The 21,764-nt window shown below is 37.7% G+C and overlaps 1 protein-coding gene across 4 annotated transcripts in view; it reads right to left on the minus strand.

Annotated features, from left to right (window-relative positions):
- Window positions 1-21,764, minus strand: part of LOC126272139 (voltage-dependent calcium channel subunit alpha-2/delta-3) — a 686,714-nt gene that overhangs the window by 332,570 nt on the left and 332,380 nt on the right. For 3 of the 4 annotated variants that reach the window (XM_049974752.1, XM_049974751.1, XM_049974753.1), the window contains exons 11-13: window positions 20,097-20,180; window positions 14,558-14,638; window positions 12,784-12,858 (exon numbers count right to left, since the gene is read on the minus strand). In XM_049974752.1, the coding sequence (XP_049830709.1) occupies window positions 12,784-12,858; window positions 14,558-14,638; window positions 20,097-20,180 (240 nt within the window). Of the gene's footprint in view, window positions 1-12,783; window positions 12,859-14,557; window positions 14,639-19,695; window positions 19,753-20,096; window positions 20,181-21,764 lie in introns of all 4 variants that reach the window. The other variant, XM_049974750.1, reaches the window with a different exon arrangement.

Raw genomic sequence — 21,764 nt, forward strand, 5'->3', positions numbered from 1 at the left:
AGAGAGAAAGATTCAGTATTACACAGTGGTACAGTCAAGATGCTGGAGATAACTGATATCAATACTGGGGTAATGGAATGGTGGTAAATATTTGATATGTAAGGGAATGTAACAATATTCTGAGAAGGAAAGTTGCCACTCGCCATTAGAGCAGAGAAGCTGAGTAGCAGATAGGCACAACAAAAAGATTTTCAAAGTTAAAGCTTTCAGCCAATGGCCTTTGTCAACAATAGACACACATATGCACACACACATACTCACGCCAACCCAACTCACACACTGTAACAACAATGAGGCTGTACTATTGTACATATAGGTAATTTTCTTCTTCTGAATTTTCGGTAAACTTATGTAATTGATGTTTTGATTTCATTTCTTTTTTGTTTCATGTCATTATGTTAAGAAAACTGTAAACAAGTGTCAATGTGAATATTAATGTTTATGTCAAATGTCAAGTAATATTGTAATAGAATTGAAATGTAACAAATGTTGAGTCTGTTGTAGGATGTTTAAAACTGTAACTGTGCGTCTGGTCCACACGTAGGCAATATGCTAGAATATGTAGAATGCAAAACCTTGGATGAATACCCAGTCTGTCAGGGAGCGGTAAAAGGTGGATGGCAGGCAAGCGCTGGAAAATGCGCACGGGCACTACACGGCACAACAGGCTCAGCAGTAGTAGTTGGAGTTTGGCATTGGTCTGAATACAACACCTTCTAGAGCGAGGCGGCTCTCCTGGGAGATGTAGTTTCACTGAGCCTCAGGTATGCCGTTCCAATGCCCACAAAGCATGGCAAAAGTCCATAGGCACTAAATGGAAAAGTATTGCGACGCAAAGAAGAATTAAAGTGCCGATACGTCAAGAGCCATAGCTGTGGTTGTATGTGTGCTCTGTGCCTCGCCATCTCGCCACCTGCCAACTGCCGCATCAATACAAGCAGGTTGAAACTTTTAGTACTGTATTCATATGGACCATAGAGTGAACTGTTCAATAATAACCTAAATTTTACCAGAACTTTCCCATCATTTAATTATCCTCACAACTACCCTAGACAGGGTCCTTTCCAAATGTTGTGCAATCCGAGTGTCCCGAAATGAAAAATTAAATTTTGTGTTAATAATAATTACTTGCAGACCTAGCTATGTTAGAATGGTGTTTAAAGAACTGTTTTGTTAATGAACCAGTAAATGAATAATGAAGGTCTAACAAAGTTGAAAGATAACTTTAGTATTGATATAGTAATGAAGTTTAATTATTTCAAGACAGATATAAAGGTATTTAAATGAGCAGTAAATAAGATGCAAAGAGTAGTAACTTATATACTGGAAATCTTGTACGCAAAATAAATTAAGTAATCAATTTTTTTAATACAGTGATCATAACAGTTTCAGGAACACCCCCCCCCCCCCCCTTTTTTTATTCATTTGAATTCTGAAGTGTTCTAAATTGGCTTGACCAGCAAAAGTTAAAGTCAATATAAAAGCCAAAATTTATCAGTGTTTTGTCTTTATCAAAATTGACATTTTGCGTGTGGCTCGAAAGTGTTATTTCTAGGGTAACCTATGCCTGCTTTTAATCAGATTAATAGACCGTATAAAGTTTTGTAGTATACATTGTAGTGTAGTGTTATGTATTCATGGGTTTTCCATATCAGTACAGAACGTGAAACTATCAGTTCAATAGATTTTCTGGTTCTAAAATTCTACTATATTATGCAATATTACTATGTGTTGTTTTGCATGAATGTACACTAACTTGTTCAGGGAAGAAACTCAGTTAATGCCTAATTAGGCTGGCGACTGTATTATTATTAAATTGGTAGCATCTTCAGTGTTGCTGTTGGTCCATACTGACTTGTAATTGCATTTCGAACATGCTTGGCGTATAATTGTTATTACAGAGTGGATGTAAGTCTGATTTGCCAACATTCAGGTACACGTGGTCGATATCTGTAGGAAAATCCTTTCTAATAAGGTGAACCCCGCTCAATTACCATAGCTCAGGCTTTCACGAGTATTGTGTGCCCCATGTGCACGTTACAAGTGGTGACAGGATATCCAGCTGTTGTCGGTCACAAATTAACATGAATACTGAATAGTGGATGTTCAGTGGCACAAATTGCAATATTATTCAGTAAAGTAAATAGCAGTGAACGTCAAGTACGGTAGGGAGGTGTAATTTGCGTTCGGTATGGACAAGAACGTAAACACGGTAGATGGGCCAAGCGTAATGGAAGATGCGGCTGGCAATGATAGGAGTTTACGCGGCCAGATAACAGATGGCGTTAGTGGTAGGCAATTGGCGTACATACAATACCACGAATACGTTAACGAACAGATTGAAATGTCGAGATCGCCTCGAATACAGCAAGGAATAAAACAGGAAGTAGAGGATGACTTTGTAGATGATAGCGGGTACGTGAACGAATCCACTGACATGTTTGATTCACCACAGATAAAGAAAGAACCGAAAGAAAATTTTGAAATAGGATCGGAATACACCGATTCCGTAGAACAAAACAGTGTGAACATTTTAAGCATGAACGACTTATTCGAACAATTAACCCAACAAATTGCAGGACAGAGTGGGTAATTTAAGTTCTGCAGTAAATACTATTAAATCTGAAATTGAAACAATTAATAAAAATATGAATACTATGCAGGGGGAAATTGACGACATTAACAGTAGGTTTGATGTTGAAATTCTCAACATCCAAGAGAAAGTAGAGCCTCTAGTTGAAACAAAAGTAGACAAAAAAGTTTTCAGTCTTAAAACTGAGATCCTAAACGAATGCGAACATGGAATATCACAGTTGAAAAAGGCAGTTTCAGATACTGAAAGAAATTTAGGAGGAAAAGTTACCGGATGTGTACAAAAGTGCAAACAAAATACACCAAAAATTCAAGGCAAAATTTTCGATCTCGAGAGTAAAATCAAAGATAGGCCTGATGTTGTCTGTAATGGCATGCCACTTACTAAGCTGTTGGAAGGTGAGGAACACTTCGATCCCGCCAAAAAACATAGCGGATGGCATCCATTGGATTTCATCAAAAATTGCGAGAGGATATTTCCTGAACATCTGTCCGGTCAGGAGAAGATAAATGTAGTAATTAGCGCCTTAGCAGGTGTGCTAAGCACTGTGGAATTAACTTGAATACCGAACTAATGACGTTTGAAGAGTTTAAACAAAAGTTTACAGAAGAATACTGGTCCAAACAAAAACAGGATCATTTGTGGCGCGAGTTTATCATGGCCAAACTTCATGATAAGAGGTGCAGAAATTCTTTGAAAGATTTCTGCGAATATTGGTACCGAAAGTTGACACATTTAAGAGGGAGAAGATCCGATTCTGAAATCGTATAGGAACTATATAAAAAGCTTCCAGAAGATTCGAAGAGATATGTCGGAAGCAATCATCTCAGCTTCCAAGCATTTCTCAAAAGGGTTCTCAAAAGCGTGCCAATTATCAGAATTTTAGTAGCAGAAATAACCGCAATAATGATGAGAGGAATGACGGTGATGGTTTTAGCGTCAACATGATGCAACGAGGTAGAGGCAGAGGAAGAGGAAGAGGGGGTTATCCAGGTCGCGGTAGAGGGTACACAGCGCAAAATAATAACGACGCGGGAAACTGATTTCCGCGAAAGTTGCGGGCCAAACTGAAGCGGACAGAACATACTGGCCCTGATTTAAGAAACATTACCAGACTGACAGTGAAGTTATGAGACAGCTTAGAGACAGGCATGGAACGACGCAGCATGTTGTGGCAAAGCAAGCGTCAGGTGCGTGCGCAGATGACTCATCTTCGCCGCACACTGAGCTACATGGTAACAGGCGAGTGGAGCATCAGAGGGCAACGGCCCAGTCTAGCAGATCAGCTGTTCAGAGAGAAGCCACTAGCAAGGAGGCAGAATTAGGTACAAACATTGCCATAAGAGCTGGTGAATACATTAAGAGTGGTAATTCCGTGGCAAAGGAAATAGTGGATGGAACAGTGGATACACAGAGAGGTGCGGTTAGCAGTGTTAGCAATGAAGTAAATGACGAGAATGAATTAGCAGAAGTAACTGATTGGCGTGTGTAGATCGACGATCTGTACAAGGGCCTCAAGCAATGTGAGTGGGAGGATTTTCAGAAGGAATATGAGGCAAGGAGGTTAATTAGTGAAAAAGGAAATAGTAGGGACATCGATAAGGTGACGTGGCCCAAATTTGAAGAGGAGAGAGTAAAAAGCGCCACGCAAAGTATGTGTGCTGCCGATAGGATGATGGTTAAAGATAGGAAGGAATTGGAGGATGAAATCCTAAGCATTGACGAGGAAGTAACTTCTGTTAATGATCCGCCAAGAGTACAAGCTGTTACCGAAAGGCACTGTGGGGAAGGGGCAGGTAATTACCTATGAGTAACTGAAGTTCACAAGGATTACACTAAATATGAAGTAACAGTGGATGTGAGTAAAGCTGATAATGAGGTCGTTTTGCCCAAAGAGGATATTGAGTTAAAATTAAATCCTGACAAAAATGCAGAGGAAGAACTTAGTGCCTGTCTCAAAAAAGCTTTTATGTTAGAACCTGAAAGCAATCCAGAATGATCAGATTCTGACGATAGTTCAGATGACAAGTATTTAAGTACTAGAGAAAATAATGGGAATACAGCTAATTGCAATATTGTACCTACTGATGACGAAGTTTCAAAACAAAACCCAGATGGTGAGACTGAACACAGAAAAAAGGAGCCACCGGATGACTCAGTGTCTATTTTGCAAAGAATTCAAGTAAGCAAAGACTTTGAACTCCAGAAACCTAGAAAGCCACCAGATACAAATGGTTCACAGGTCAGGAACGTATCTTGGGACTATGTCACAGTGGACCAAGGTGCGTTGTGGAAAAAACAGGAAGGGGCATGAATTAGAGCCTGGGGCAGGTTTATATCAGACTTTGAGGATGTCATGAACACCTTACATCATGAATCTGCTGGGTTCCCACCGGAAGATGGTGGTGGAGGTTAGTGTTTAACGTCCCGTCGACAATGAGGTCATTAGAGACGGAGCGGAAGCTCGGCTTAGGGAAGGATTGGGAAGGAAATCGGCCGTGCCCTTTCAAAGGAACCATCCCGGCATTTGCCTGAAACAATTTAGGGAAATCACAGAAAACCTAAATCAGGATGGCCGGAGACGGGATTGAACCGTCGTCCTCCCGAATGCGAGTCCAGTGTGCTAACCACTGCGCCACCTCGCTCGGTCCACCGGAAGAAATTTTGTTAGGCAGCAGAAGTAAAAGTTTAATTGAGGAAAAACTAGTGTTTCCACCTTGTACAAGCTTGGGGTTGAGTCAAAAGAAAGAAATAGGCAGAAAAAGGGCAAAGTAAAAATCTGAATCTAGATCCAAAAGACATGATAAATACCTGAAAGTTTCAAAATTTAAAATTGGGGATTATGTTCTTTTAAAAACCCACGAAAAATCTAGTGAACTGGACCATGAAATTTCCAAATTTAAATATATTTATAATGGACCGTATATAATCCAGAACATTCCACACGATAATGCTTACTACCTGATCTACCCAAAATCCAAGAGACCTTTAGGTGTAAGAAACGTTGTGGACCTGAAACTGTATGTTCCTAGGAGTGAGTGACCTAAGTACACTCAGAAAGCAATCTGCAGTAAATGTGCTGTATCTTATGATGAAACTATTTTGTTCTAAATGTAACAAATCTTTGTAAATGTATGTATACTAATGACAGTGTGCTAATGTACTTATGTGAGTTTCAGATTACCAAATGTACTGTAAATGTAAAGGTGTATGGAAAAAAGGGCTAAAAAGAAAAAGCAAATTCTGAAAGCCAAATAAAAGCTGGGACTGCCAAGAATCAAAGAGGGCAGTACGTGAGTCATGATATAAAGGACTCCAAAAACACCAAAGAGGGCAGATAAATAGTCAAAGGCGAATTGTAAGTGTGGTACAGGTGATGTGATAAAATGATGCGAAATGGACTGCCCAAATCTGAATAATAGGCAGCAAATATGTGTAGTGATTTTTCTAAATAGTATTGTGTGTTCCTTAGTAAATAAGGAAATGGACTGCCATTCAATGCAAGCAGCAACAAATTGTCTTATAGTATATATAGGTATTTGTATATGCTTTGTAGTTAAGTGTTTGAGTTACAGATTTTGAATTTATTTCTCTGAGAAATTTAATAATAAGTAATTTGCCATTTAAATCATGTTGTGATAGGAGGTTGGACTGGGCCAAAGGCACTTAAGTAAATGATAGGTAAATGTTCTCGATATATTAAAAAGTATAGACCTATATGATGTGAGTGAAAGGGAGTTTCGTGATATAAAATTTTATGATGGCACATTCACGCAAAGATTCAGAACCCCAGTATAAACATAAAGTTTAGTGTTCCCATCAAATTTGCACATAGTGAAATTTACTGGAAACAGGGGCATGTGTAACAACAACGACACTGTACTATTGTACATATAAGTAATTTTTTTCTTCTGAATTTTCGGTAAACTTGTGTAATTGATGTTTGATTTCATTTCTTTTTTGTTTCATGTCATTATGTTAAGAAAACTGTTAACAAGTTTCAATGTGAATATTAATGTTTATGTCAAATGTCAAGTAATATTGTAAAAGAATTGAAATGTAACAAATGTTGAGACTGTTGTAAGATGTTTAAAACTGTAACTGTGCGTCTGGTCCATACGTAGGCAATGTGCTAGGATATGTAGAATGCAAAACCTCGGATGAATACCCAGTCTGTCATGGAGCAGTAAAAGGTAGATGGCAGGCGAGCACTGGAAAATGCGCACGGGCACTGCACGGCACAACGAGCGCAGCAGTAGTAGTTGGAGATTGGCATTGGTCTGAATACAACACCTTCTGGAGCGAGGAGGCTCTCCTGGAAGATGTAGTTTCACTGAGCCTCGGGTATGCCGTTCCAACGCCCACACAGCATGGCAAAAGTGCATAGGCACTAAATGGAAAAGTATTGCGACGCAAAGAATAATTAAAGTGCCGATACGTCAAGAGCCGTAGCTGTGGTTGTATGTGTGCTCTGTGCCTCGCCATCTCGCCACCTGCCAACAAGCAGGTTGGAACTTTTAGTACTGTATTTGTATGGACCGTAGAGTGAACTGCTCAATAATAACCTAAATTTTACCAGAACTTTCCCATCATTTAATTATCCTCACAACTACCCTAGACAGGGGCCTTTCCAAATGTTGTGCAATCAGAGTGTCCCGAAATGAAAAATTAAATTTCGTATTAATAATAATTACTTGCAGACCTAGCTATGTTAGAATGGTGTTTAAAGAACTGTTTTGTTAATCAACCAGTAAATGAATAATGAAGGTCTAACAAAGTTGAAAGATAACTTTAGTATTGATATAGTATTGAAGTTTAATTATTTCAAGACAGATATAAAGGTATTTAAATGAGCAGTAAATAAGATGAAAAGAGTAGTAACTTATATACTGGAAATCTTGTACGCATAATAAATTAAGTAATCAATTTTTTTAATACAGTGATCATAACAGTTTCAGGAACACCCCCCCCCCCCCCCTTTTATTCATTTGAATTCTGAAGTGTTCTAAATTGGCTTGACCAGCAAAAGTTAAAGTCAATATAAAAGCCAAAATTTATCAGTGTTTTATCTTTATCAAAATTGACATTTTGTGTGTGGCTCGAAAGTGTTATTTCTAGGGTAACCTATGCCCGCTTTTAATCAGATTAATAGACCGTATAAAGTTTTGTAGTATACATTGTAATGTAGTGTTATGTATTCATGGGTTTTCCATATCAGTACAGAACGTAAACTATCAGTTCAATAGATTTTCTGGTTGTAACACTATCACATGTGTCTCATGTTCTTTACACCCAACAATTTTTTTTTAATTCATCTCAATGATGTCTGTAAAATAATTCTGTGTTATTATTGGAAATTAATTTTATATTTTTGTATTTTTAAAACCATTATTGTAATTTTACTGGTCCATACATAGGGTTTATTGACAGTAGTAACAATGTAATGTTATGGAAGGAAAGCTATGTGGGAAGTCCCACTGTGTTAGGTAAGCATATGAGCACCAAAGTAAAAGGTAGAGAACAGGAGTGACTGCATGAGAAATCAGATGCAATGAGTGAGTTGAGTTGAGTAGAATAGAGCCTGCCGAACAGCTGAGTAACTCAAGTCTACCAACAACACAGTCAAGTTGTGACTGTCATGCAATAACAGTTTTTGTGTAAACTGCTAATCTATGAAGACTCATGGCAATATGTAATTGAATGCTGTTATGGTTTACTGTAGAAGTGTGGTTCTGGAGATACTCACTTAAAGCAAAGCCTCAGATGAACATTTCTGTGTGCCTATATTGCAAGAAGAGATGCTGAGCTCCATGGTACTTTACAAGATATTTTCATCAGAAAGAAAAGCCGGTGAAGTGTGCAATAAAGGTGCAAAACATGTGGAAGCCACTGATATACAGACGATTAAAAGAACTTCTGATGACTGACTCTACACTGCACTCACAATAGTGTCTCATCACCTTCATACAAAGTAATAAGCATACTTGCAAAGGGCTTGAATCATTGTTTGACAATTGATACAAGATTAATGTTAAATGTCTAATCACTGACTAACCTATGTCACATTACCTGGGATGGGTTTCTGAGGTGCATTCTCAGTACTAAAACTTAATATTGTAGTAATGAACTCAAAAGTTTATTAGAATGCCAGTGCCATATTAAGTTACAAATAACTTTCCTGGTGATCTTGTAGCAGAGTAAATGACTTGCACTTTCCAGTAGAAAAACTGAGAGACATAATGTGGAGGACAATCAAACAAATTAAAAGCAGAGTTGGTAAAGTAGTCACTGTATGATGACTGGTTTCGTAACAACCACTAATATCCTTCCCCAACTCTAATATGTTACCCCTCCCTGCCACTCACCTCCTTTGTGCCCCCAATTCTCCCCCCCCCCCCCCCCCCTCCCCCTTCCAGCAAAAACCGCTGCTCACCTCAGACATAGTTGCAATTAGGCTTTAGCACCTGCAGATGACCACAACCATGTGTGTGTGAATTGTGGTTTTGTGAATATTTCTGATGAAGGACTTGGTCCAATAACTGAATGATATCTAGCAGTCTTTTCATTGTGCCTGTCCGTCACTTATATGACTACTGGTAGCATGATGCAGTATAACAGCTGAGGAAATTTATTTAAAAAATTAAATTTGGAGTGGGTGGAGGGTGGTGAGGGGGAGGGAGAGGGGAAGCCCCTTAGGGAGAGTTCTTTTTGTCTCACAATAGTTTACTTAATGTCTTTCAGTTCAGATATGTTCTTCATTGATTATTCTCCTCTGACATCAGTCACATTTACCCACATGAAAAGTTTCTCTTGTACAACAGTTGTTCGTCATCGGTGTTCTGATCATTTTCTGCCACTCTGCATAAGCACAATCTAGTTCTCCTCTGGTAGTGCTCTAATTCATCAGTAGAGCAGACATTTTATTTTATATCTTTTCATATTCAGTCATGGACGTCAGTAGAGATTGTATTTTGATATTATAGTGCCTAATAAGGAACCAAGTGATCCAATTTGTGCTGGTTCAGCATTATGGAAATGAGAGCATAAATTATTACTATTTTTCAGGTTGCTTTGAATGTCAATGCTGTAAGAACAATAAATTGTAGTAATTAACAATGGATTTAAATCACGGCCATGACTTTCTTGACGAACTTGGATACATGAGTTTATGCAGACAATATAACACTGATTGTAAGTTAATGATACTTCAGGAATCAGAGACTACAAACAATTGTGTTATAGAAAGGGAATCTGGTGTCACAGAAGTAAACATGTGAATGTGGTGTCTGATGAAGAATAAATTAAGAAGCAGAGGATTGAAGCAAGGATTGTTTCATGAATTGGTGCAGCAGGTTGATCGGTATGTGTAAGAGACACACAATGAGACTTCCCAGTTACTTGAGAAGTTATCTGAGTGAAGACATTGGAGATGAAGAATAACTTTTACAACTGCATGTGACATGGAACTCAAAGAAAGTATGGCTTGGTGTGTAAGGATAGTGAAGAGGGCCTATGTTACAACAAAGACTAAAGCTAGGTCAGCAACTTCCCATGATGTCTGATGAAAAAGTCCTTGCATTTCAGCATCATTTAACCAGTCTGTGAAAACAACACAACCATTTGCCAGGTCATATAGTCAAGGCCAATAAGAAACCTTTTTATCTTTATGTAATCGATTATTACTGTCAATTTGAAGGATGTTAAAAGTGTCCTGTGGCATTGAGAATTGCGGAGTAACTGCCATCCTGGATATTCTGAGTAACTGTCATTCTGGATGTTCTGGGAGATGGGAGAAAGCTGTTTCCAGATGTATTATTTTTCAATAAAATTGTATCAAAGGAGAAACTGCCTGGAGGACTTGTCTTTGAAGGTCAAGAAAAAGGATGGATGACAAATGACCTTTGTTAGATTGGTTACAGTGATTTGGAACAGTATAGCAGGCTGTAATTCTTCAGTTTCTCCTGGTGTATTAACAGACTGAATCATTCATGGGTGTGCTTTTCATTCATAGTGTCCACCATGGACTATTGAATTTAATTGAATTTAATTTGATCCTGTAAGATTACATTGTGTACAGTAAATGTACGTGTAATATAGGACATGTCAAAGTATTAACATTCTTTATCACTTATTTTTCTACACTTTTAGCTTACATTTTTACATCACTCGTAATGAATAACAATATATACTAATTTAATGGCATAAGTATTCTGCAACACTGTAAAACTCTTTTTCAATTAGATAGTCTTTAAGTTTCTTTGGAAAGACATTGTGAAGTACACTATCTTGCAGGTTTTTGGGCAGACTTCTTAGCAGTCTGATACCAGAGTACTGGGGTCCTTTTTCTAGCATTGCCAGTCGATGGGGTATGCTCCGTACTTCATTCTCCCTTCTTGTATTGTGGGTGTGTACACTAGCATTTGTAATCCAGTCCTCACTACCTTTTGTGATGTACATTATTGTTTTGATATATACAACGATGAATAAATTAAGATACCTAAATTCTTGAAACAGTTTCTGCACGTTTCAGAGGTCTTTCTTCTTAAAATGGTCCTAATTCCCCCCCCCCCTTTTTTTATGTGAACACTCATTTTGTCTCTTGTTTGTTAGAGTTTCCCCACACAGTCACTCCATACTGTATGTATGGTTTGAGAAGTCCATGATACACTGCACACAGAAGGTTCATGTCTGAATACTGTGATAGCTGCATCATTAAGAATATGACAGAGCTCAGTTTCTTACAGACATTATTAATATGTTTTTTCCATTTCAGTTCATTATCCACAAGAATACCTAAGAATCTAACAGATTCTACTTCTTCCAGCCTTGTTCCATCAACCTCTAAATGTCTACAGCATTTTCCTTGTTTTTAAACACTGCACGCATAGTCTTTTTTAGATTTATAACTATGAAGTGGCAGTACACTTGGGGACCATTTTCTCAGAATACCGGGCTCTTTTCTAGACAGAGGGTGAATGTTGGTGCTGGATTCTTTCACAGTGTACCTTACACAGGAAGTTAAGGCTCAGATATTGAAGAACAACACTGACTCAATAATGATAAATACTGGCATAACATCATAATTCAAGTAATGGATGTTGCTGTGAATACTTCTTCTAAGAGTGGCTTCTTCAAGGAGACCACACCCTTATTCCAGGAGAGAAGTTAAAGAAGTGCCTGGAGCAGAACCTCAAGAGAATCTATAATGAAAGGATTCAAAAAGTGGCACATACCAAATGCCATGGCTAGTTTACAATAGATTGTGTTAATTTTTTGCAACTATTAAGATACTTTAGATCAGCAGAGTAATATATAATTTTGATTAGTCAGAATTTGTTAAAACAAAAATTTCTCAAAAATCCTTTTCAAAATAAAGGATCGTCTTGTTGTTGTTGTTGTTGTTGTTGTTGTTGTTGTTGTCTTCAGTCCTGAGACTGGTTTGATGCAGCTCTCCATGTTACTCTATCCTGTTCAAGCTTCTTCATCTCCCAGTACTTACTGCAGCCTATGTCCTTCTGAATCTGCTTAGTGTATTCATCTCTTGGTCTCCCTCCGCGCTGCCCTCCAATGCTAAATTTGTGATCCCTTGATGCCTCAGAACATGTCCTACCAACCGGTCCCTTCTTCTTGTCAAGTTGTGCCACAAACTCCTCTTCTCCCCAATTCTATTCAATACCTCCTCATTCGTTATGTGATCTACCCATCTAATCTTCAGCATTCTTCTGTAGCACCACATTTCGAAAGCTTCTACTCTCTTCTTGTCAAAAATATTTATCGTCCATGTTTAACTTCCATACATGGCTACACTCCATGTAAATACTTTCAGAAACGACTCTCTAACAGTTAAATCTATACTCTATGTTAACAAATTTCTCTTCTTCAGAAACGCTTTCCTTGCCATTGCCAGTCTACATTTTATATCCTCTCTACTTCAACCATTATCAGTCAGGTAAATATGGCACATAGTTTAAGGATTTAAACAACTGTTAGGTAAATGCACAAATATAAAAGTACTTTTTATTAAGGTTAACATTTCTTCTTGTGGTATTATTTATTTGCTGCATTTTATCACTTGAAGTAATTGTTGAAGCACTATAAAGTTATATAACACCTACATTAAAATATCTTTTGTGCAGTTTGACAAACACTTAGTATGAATATTAATTTACCACAATAAGTAAAAGACTTACTGCTGGACGGTGATCTGGATGCGTAAGTATGTGGCCATTGTTGGTTACCATGAAAGCATATGCATTTACTCCCAACTGAAATAGACAAAACGAAGGTAATACACATTAGAAAAGTGTAAATAATATACATCATGATTGAGTGTATTATAAAAATGAAGTGTGAAAAACATTTATGAAGCACAAATGAATAATTCCATAATAAATTGCTAAGAGAGGAAGGTAGAGAGATAACCACATGCAGAATGAAATCTTCTCAATATTAAAGCCATACTGCATCAAGCAAAATTCTTTGAATGTCAGACATGTGTCTCCATCATTGTCTTCAGGAGTAATACTAATGATCAGCAAAACTGGGACTTTGTTCTGTTTCTCTGGAACATGTGGCCTATTTTCTGATCATCGCCAAATATCACAGAACAACAGCTGCTGGCTTGGCCTCTTGCTCTGAGCAATAAAGCACCCTTTCCAAGTGCAGCATGAAAACATCTGTAATATCTTCCTTATTGTAACCATTTTACCTTAACATGAGCCTAAAATGTTGAAGTTCAGACTGTAGAAAATTGTCATCATAAAGAGAGAGAGAGAGAGAGAAGGAGGAGGAGTAGGAGGGGGAGGAGGAGGAAGAGAGGGGGATATTGACAGAGAAATGGGAGAGGAGAAGTTAGAAAGGAGGGGAGAGGCAAGAGGAGATGGACACAGAATGAAAAGACAAGGAGATAGATAGAGAGGGAGGGGAGAAGGAAGTGGAAAGGGAATGGGGCAGAGGAGATGGACAGAAAGGGGAGGAGGAGGAGTTTGAATTGAAATAAACACAAACCTGGGAAATGTCGGCTACTCAGTTAGTTTAGAATATATTTGCTGAGGTGACTTGGCCAACAGAAAGGAGTAGAAATACTAGAAACCAAGAACATAAAACATGCACCTGTAGTTGAAATCAATGCCAAATATTGCACAATAAATTCAATACAAATGACACCTTATTTTTATATAACTTGTTACAATTAATTATATAATTACTGCAATAATTGTACACCTTAAGTGTTAGAGATATATTTATTTGAGGTAAAAATCAAACAATGTAAAATCCAGGATGGAATGTAGCAATACGAGAGAAGGAAAGTTGCTACTCACCAGATAGTGCCGGCCGGTGTGGTCGAGCGGTTCTAGGCGCTTCAGTCTGGAACCGCACGACCACTATGGTCGCAGGTTCGAATCCTGCCTCGGGCATGGATGTGTGTGATGTCCTTAGGTTAGTTAGGTTTAAGTAGTTCTAAGTTTTAGGGGACTGATGACCTCAGATGTTATTCCCATAGTGCTCAGAGCCATTTGAGCCTACCACATAGCGGAGATGCTGAGCCGCGATAGGCACAATAAAAAGATTCACACAATCATATCTGCAGTCTCAGGGAGCTCAAAGTGTAGTTTCAGCTCTCTGAGACTGCAGATGTGTGTGCAAGTTGTGAGTGTGTGTGTGTGTGTGTGTGTGTGTGTGTGTGTGTGTGTCTACTGCTGACAATGCTGCTGACAATGGCCTTAATGGCCGAAAGCTATGATTGTATGAATCTTTTTCTTGTGCCTATCGCAGCTCACCATCTCTGCTATATGGTGAGTAGCAACTTTCCTTCTCTCGTATTATTTATTCTAGGTACCTTTTTATTTGAATCTAAATCCCAGAGCGAACCTACAAGTAAATAAGTGTTCAACACACTGCCAAGATGTTTGAGTGGCACTCATACATGCACACTGAAACAGTAATTCTGTTGAGCCAACTCACCAAGTGAGGCAACATGAGGTCTTTTATTTCCTGAATTGGTACGTCAGTTCCAGCAACTCCCAGTAGATCTGCTATCTTTGTCTACAGAAAACAGAAGATTTTCATTATAACTTAAAATCAACTGTGAGTACACACACTCATCCAAAAAAATCAAGATAGAAAATTTCACAATAAGCAAATGGACAAATTAAATGCACCATAATTCAACATAAGTAACAATAATTCAAAATTCTGTAACAACAAAAATGACCACACTCTGCAGAAAGTGCACTGTCTACCTCAGCATTTGAAGTGAGAGCCTCTTCCCTGACTGTTAACAATTAAACGGAAAAGTAGGAAGAGAAGTGTAAGGATAAAATGTGCAGAGCCACAAAAAAAGGCTATTATTAATTGAAGAACTGTACAAAGTGTCTACATTGCTTGAAATTGGTAATAAAGTAGTATGATTAGAAAGTGATTGTATGTTCAAAAAGGGATTGTTGAAATGGATACCATTGTGGAAACATAATTGGTTTTGTGAATCTCACGGATAAAATGGGTTAACAGAAATGCAAACTTAAAAATAATACAAGGTTAAGACGAAAATTGAACACAAAGGTTGAAAACAGACAGATCGATAATCTCCTAAATAATGAAACATTTGTAAAAATTAGAGAAGACATGTGAGATGATAAGTGAAAGGAAGTGCCAAGAATAGTGCAGGGATGGGTACTAGAGATATTAACTTAAATAACTCCTTATGTAATCTTACAACTGCAGTTTAGAAGAAACTGGTACCTGGATAGTAGAAGGATGTGTTACTGGACTGACACCCAAATTTCTGTTTTACAATGCAATTTATTCTGTATCCAATATAAATCCACATTAATATGGTCTGTGCAAAAATCATTGGAGGACCAACTAAACTGGTGGTGGATACATTGTTTTGCAAAACACTGCTAAAGGACAGAAAAAGACTTGTGCTACCACCCCTTTATTTTCAGTGGTTTTCGCACACCAGTAGCTTAAAATAAAAAAATTCAGTTTGATTTTACTTCTAGCAACTTAAACAATATTAAGTAATGTAGGCAAAGACAGATTGCAGCTTACCATAAAGAAGATGTGTCAAGGTCAAGTAGCAGACAGGTACAATTAAAAGATACTCAGCCGGGGATTTCATCAGTAAAAAAAGCGCACTCACACACACACACACACACACACACACACACACACACACACACACACGACTGCCAATTCCAGCATCTCGAGACAGAATGCAAAATCACATGCATCCAGTAATCGGAAGGAAACAGGGAGTGTGAAGGGGCAGGGATAGTAGTGTACAGTGGGCAGAGACATGAATGCTGTTTGGTGAAATATACAGGGACTAGACCTGCCAACAGCCACAGCATTAGGAGGTTGTGAGGCAAGGAGGTGGGAAAAAAGGAGAGGAGTGGGGAGAGATGGACAGATGCACTGGCAGAGAGCTGCAAATAAACAGGGCAGAAGATGAGGAGATATCAGGACAGAAGGGCTAGAAATTGTTGGATGGAGGATGTGGAGACAGTATGTTAATGAAGGTTGAATAACTACTGAAACCTTCCCATTCTCATCTCCCTCCCTGTTTATTTGCAGCCTTCTGTCAACACATCCGCCATTTTTTCCCCACTCCTCTCCTTTTTTCCTCATCTTCCTGCCCCACAACGTCCTGATCCTGCACCTGTTGGCAGTCTAGTCCCTGCACACTCCACCACACACAGTTAAGCTCTCTCACCATTCACACACGACTATTCCTTCCCCTTTCCCTTCCCCATTCTCTCCAGATACAAGCTCCCTTCCCCACACTCTCCAGATTGCTACTTGCATCCCATGTGATGTTGCATTCCAGCCCGAGATGCTGGATGTGTGTGTGTGTGTGTGTGTGTGTGTGTGTGTGTGTGTGTGTGTGTTTTACTGATGAAGACTGTGGCCAAAAGCTTTACATCAGTGTCTTAACTGTGCCTGTCTGCAACTTGACATGTCTTCTTTATGGTAAGTAGCAATCTGTCTGTTCCTACATTGCTGACATTCCTACCTTTTCCATTGTTTGGCATTAAGTAATATGATGTGTGTGTGGCTATAACCAGCAAAAATAAAATTTCATTTGTATATTGTTACAAAAATCCTAAGTTTTCATGAAGTATCCATACCAACACCATCAGAAGAAATCAGCTTCTCATCTGTACAGCTCTTGAGCTTTGTTTACATACACTAATCTTTCTTTTTCACCCCTTTACTTATTGAAATCTATATATAAACACTCATTTCTGTTGCCTTCTTCGTCTTAATAAGTCTCTTGATTACACTGATCTCCAACACAGCATTATTACTGAATATTTTTCTGCTTTATTTCACCAATCATGTCTTTGTTTACTGTGCACTTTTGCTGAGATAGAATGTTACATTCTTTCTTCAGAACTGCAACCAACCTTCTTCCTCATAAATTGTTCTCTGCAAAGAGCTCAATGATACTTAGTTTTGTCCACCTTCACCACTGAATCAGACCTGATGCAGTTCTCTTAAGCTTTGACCTAAAATACTTGTTTCTCTTTGCGAACAGGTCTGTTTTTGTATCTTCTTCAATGACAAATAAAGCTAGTTATGACACATCATAGCTAAAAGTAATTCCTGGGCATCATACTGGAAAACACAGCTACAGCTGCCAAGTGAATCTCTTTTTTGTGTTACACGTTTTGATCTACAAGATTATTAGGGCACGACTATCTTCTTTGTATGTATGTGTGTAAATCATCACGTTTTCATTAACGACTATATTCTGTCATAACTTTAAAATATGTAAAGTTAAATCCACTTCTAAATTCACACCTTTATAATTTCAGACATAAACAAAATTACAGGTTAAAGGCATTTGATGGGTACCGTCAAACAGCTAAATTTGAAAAGTCAACACCACCTTAAACATTTCTCTATTCTAATCAAGTGTCACAAACTGCTGAAAATAAGACGTACATCTCATCTGGCCATTATTTGGAATATCTTACATTCGGTTTCATTTACAAATGCCATAGTGTGATCAGCATTACATGTTCCCACATTAAATGATAACATGGGCACATCTGTGTGTATTCCAAATATATATACTACAGATAACAGTTTCAATCAAAAGAAAAAGATTTACTTAGCAGCTGTTTTACTCCATAAAAAAAAGTAATCCTAACTAGCAAAGTATTTTCCTCTTTTTTGTTGCTATGTGTTATTTCCTTAATAATTTTGTTGTCCACTTCTGGCAGTGCTATTTAAAACACCCCTCCACAATATCAGCTCCACTTTGCCAGCTTTCTTATGATACTATCTTTATTTCTGACTGTATCTAATTATAAAACTTAGTTAAACAAACTTTTCTTTCCTGAAAAAGCATAAAAATTTTCCTTAATACAATAAAAGAGAAACTGAAAAATTATGACTCTTTCCCCAATAAATATGTTTTGTAGAATACTCCTATTACATTAAGTATCTGTATAAGAGCTATATTCTTGGTCTACATCCTCCAACACATTATTCTAGAAATACTGACCCCTAACTACAGTCTAATAATAAAGGAGATAACATGCTAAGAAAATGTAAGCATTGTTGATACCATATGTGCTCACTTTACAGCTAGTTACACTGGCTTTATAATTTCTGCAATGATGATATTACTGTCAAAATTCTAATATACAGACTGGGTCTGGCACTAAAATTCTAACACACTACAGTCATTATAAATATATCAGGGAGTCCTATGTATTTCTATAAAGTACCACAACTGCACAGAATATTAGTTGCTAGCCTACAAACACAGAAAATAGACACTTTATGCAATATTATGTAGCATTCCAACCTCAAAATTCTATTGAATACCCATGCAGGGTAGAAAGACTAAGCAAATTAGCTAGTACTAATTATCTGTATGATTATTCTTAAATGATACATTTCAATTTTTATGGCACTTACTGGTAATTATGAGATGGATTTAAATAGTATTACATATGATGAAGAGCACCTGTCAAGTAATGTGAACATCAAGTTTTAATAACCTAATGAAAAATCCTGGGTGGTATATAAACAATGATAGAAGGAAAAACAATCATTCACCTTATAGAAGAAGCTCTGAGCAGCACATAGGAAATAAACAAGGGGGTATAGCTCAGTTTTAGAACTTTGAGTCTTTATAAAGAGACTGGGCCCACCTGTGTGTGTGTGTGTGTGTGTGTGTGTGTGTGTGTGTGTGTGTGTAGGAGTGAGTGAGAGAGAGACACACACACACAGAGAAAGAGAAGAGAGAGAGAGAGAGAGAGAGAGAGAGAGAGAGAGAGAGAGAGAGAGAGAGAGAGATCGTAACTTGAATGGACACACTTTGCATATGTGAGCTCTGGTGTAAAGAGTGTAACCTGAGCAGCTATACTGAACACCTTAGCTGTGTATATCAGATACTCAATGCTTTTTCTACATGGTTGTCTTTCCTCATGCCACTGAATAATACTTACTGATGATTTATGAAATTTAGTCTAAAAAATAAGTCACCGGAACACTGAAAGGAAACTGCCAGGGCTTACTGTTTTCCTTGTACATAATTAATTCCAGACAATCAGTTGCAATATGATTATATCTTACAGTCTGGTATTTAAAGCAGTGTTTGTAGTCCTTTGATAAATGAAATAATTTCCAATTTGCCAGGTTATTAAATCAGGATCATGGCAGGACAGAAATAGTAAAAAAGCATGAACAGTTGTGTGTAGTAGTCTAAATAAATGGTTAAATGATTTTTAGAAGATGATATGAAAATATGAAAACTGCCAGTTACAGCAATAGTTAATGCCCTGCATGAAAAGCAGTTCTGAACCTTAACAGTAAACATGACGATAAAAATTCATCAAGTGTAACATATTTGATTCCTATTTCTACAATAATTTGCCTTAATTATGAGAAATGAAATCTCTCTATTAGCAACAGAGATACTACTTGAAATGGCCTACTCTGAACAACTGTTTTTATACCTCAACATGTCATTAATAGATTCAGTTTTCTAATGCTATGCTGATTTACCTGACTAACCTACAAGTAGCCACACTCATGAACTTCTACAAAAAAGTAATAAGTTAATTCAGACTTTTTGCTACCTCTCGGATTTTTTGTACCCATATCGCCTCATTTATGAGGGTCCATTCCGTGAGGTTCTGTAGACAGGAGAATCAAATGACAGCTTGTAGTCATTACTAAATTGTGAAATAAAAACACAAAAAATTCTTTTAAAATGCTTACATTAAAGGTATGTTTGGAACTGAGTACCTCAGTAATCCATTGACTACAAATATCACTCAGTAAAGACATACTTAAAAACAGAATGGATACGGTTTCAAGGGATATTGAATCACATGAAAAATATCTAACCTAAAACCTGGACAAGGCTAAATTACAAATGTTACTGCCTTCGTTATAAGTATTGTAATACTTTCTTAAACACATTGACAATTCAGTTTTAACAGAAATTTTTTATAAGCTGCTTTAGTAAGAAACTTACTGCATTTTCCCTCCGATCATAAACAGGCACTGCAACAGATGTCATAAGTTGGTAGGAAGTTTCATCTGCATTTTCATCTGTAACCTGGAACATCACAGTTAAGATAAGATCAAGTATATATATATATATATATATATATATATATATATATATATATATATATATATATATATATATATATCACCATTTGTAAGCATATAAATATGTAACTGGAAAATTTAACGTTCACACAAAATATGGGATATACTGATCCAAAGGAATTACAAACCAAATGACACCTTTTTCCCCTTAACAACTCTAAAACCTGTAACCAATTGCTTGTAAAATCAGTCTTAATTGTTATGGAGAGTAGAATCTATGGAATCTTTCTCATGTATGTTAGCTTTCTCAGAAAATTAACATCCATCTTATTATTTCTGTGCAATGTGCAAATGACTTAAATGTGAAGCTGTATATCATTAAAACAGTAATGTAAGACACTCATGGTAACTGAAAGAGACAACTGCAGTGTAGGAGAATGTGCTGCTGGTGTCACAACAAACGGAACTGTTCATCATGTCACATGATCAGAATGTCATCGGACCTTGTTACCTTGTCAGTGTAACTGCTGAGCACAGGATAGGTGAGATGTGCAATATAAAGACTTATGGCCATGGACACATGCTGGACACACCATATCCAAGGTCATGTAGGCACGGGGCTTTTTAAAACACTCTTCGAGTACTTCGGTTCAAGGAAAATCACTGCCACCAGAGTCAACTGTCACAGTCAACAATGTTTTTATGACAGAGCTCACTCATAACTAATGTAAACTGTGATACTAGTCAGTTGGGCCACAGCGGAGCATGCAACTTGCCAAATTAATTCTGACCACCACCACCACCACAACAAAACTGATGGATAGTAATACCATTCAAAGCCCCGCCTGTGCAATTGGATACAGAAAAATAAATCTGGTCACTGCCATGTCGCAGGTAACTCAGTTTAGCACTGGGAAAAGAGCACTACTATCACTTTGTTTCAGGAGAGAGAAAGATCTCCTAAACTGATGAGCTGTACCACAAGTATGTACTGATGGCACTGTATAAGTCTGTCAAAAATCACATGAGGCAATACTACCTGCACCACTCAGACTGATGATGAAGCATGTGTATATGGGATGAAACTGATGCTTTATATGTCTCCAGTTGTCTCTCATCAGTAAACTGTACAGAACATTACTAGCTAGTCATCTGCAGCACAATACAGGTGATCAGTACCCTCTGCCATCCTGTGCCTTAGGCACTTTGAAACACTACATAGACAGGATAGTATTTGTGTAAGCCTACACAGCACATCACCTAACATCGACCCTCTTGATTAGATCTGGGATGCCATCAAGAGATATGTGCGAGCTTTGCAATGGCTGCGACTGACTTCTGCAAACTGTGGGTGTTGACTCAGATGATAATGGTTTGGGATGGGCCCTCCGAGCTTTCAGCACACCGTGGAGTTCATGCCATGACGGGCAAACTGTAGTAAGTTCTGTGCTTTATCTCTCCAGAATTACACAAAAACAAATGAATAAAAAATTAGATAAAATTAAATGATACTACTGTTAAAAACGTGACAATCACCTCAGTGCTATGGCCAATGGTTTTGAGCTCATACTAAAATTAAGTTTTGTTA

The sequence above is a fragment of the Schistocerca gregaria genome, chromosome 5 (assembly GCF_023897955.1).
Source record: "Schistocerca gregaria isolate iqSchGreg1 chromosome 5, iqSchGreg1.2, whole genome shotgun sequence".
Classification (NCBI taxonomy): Eukaryota; Metazoa; Arthropoda; class Insecta; order Orthoptera; family Acrididae; genus Schistocerca; species Schistocerca gregaria.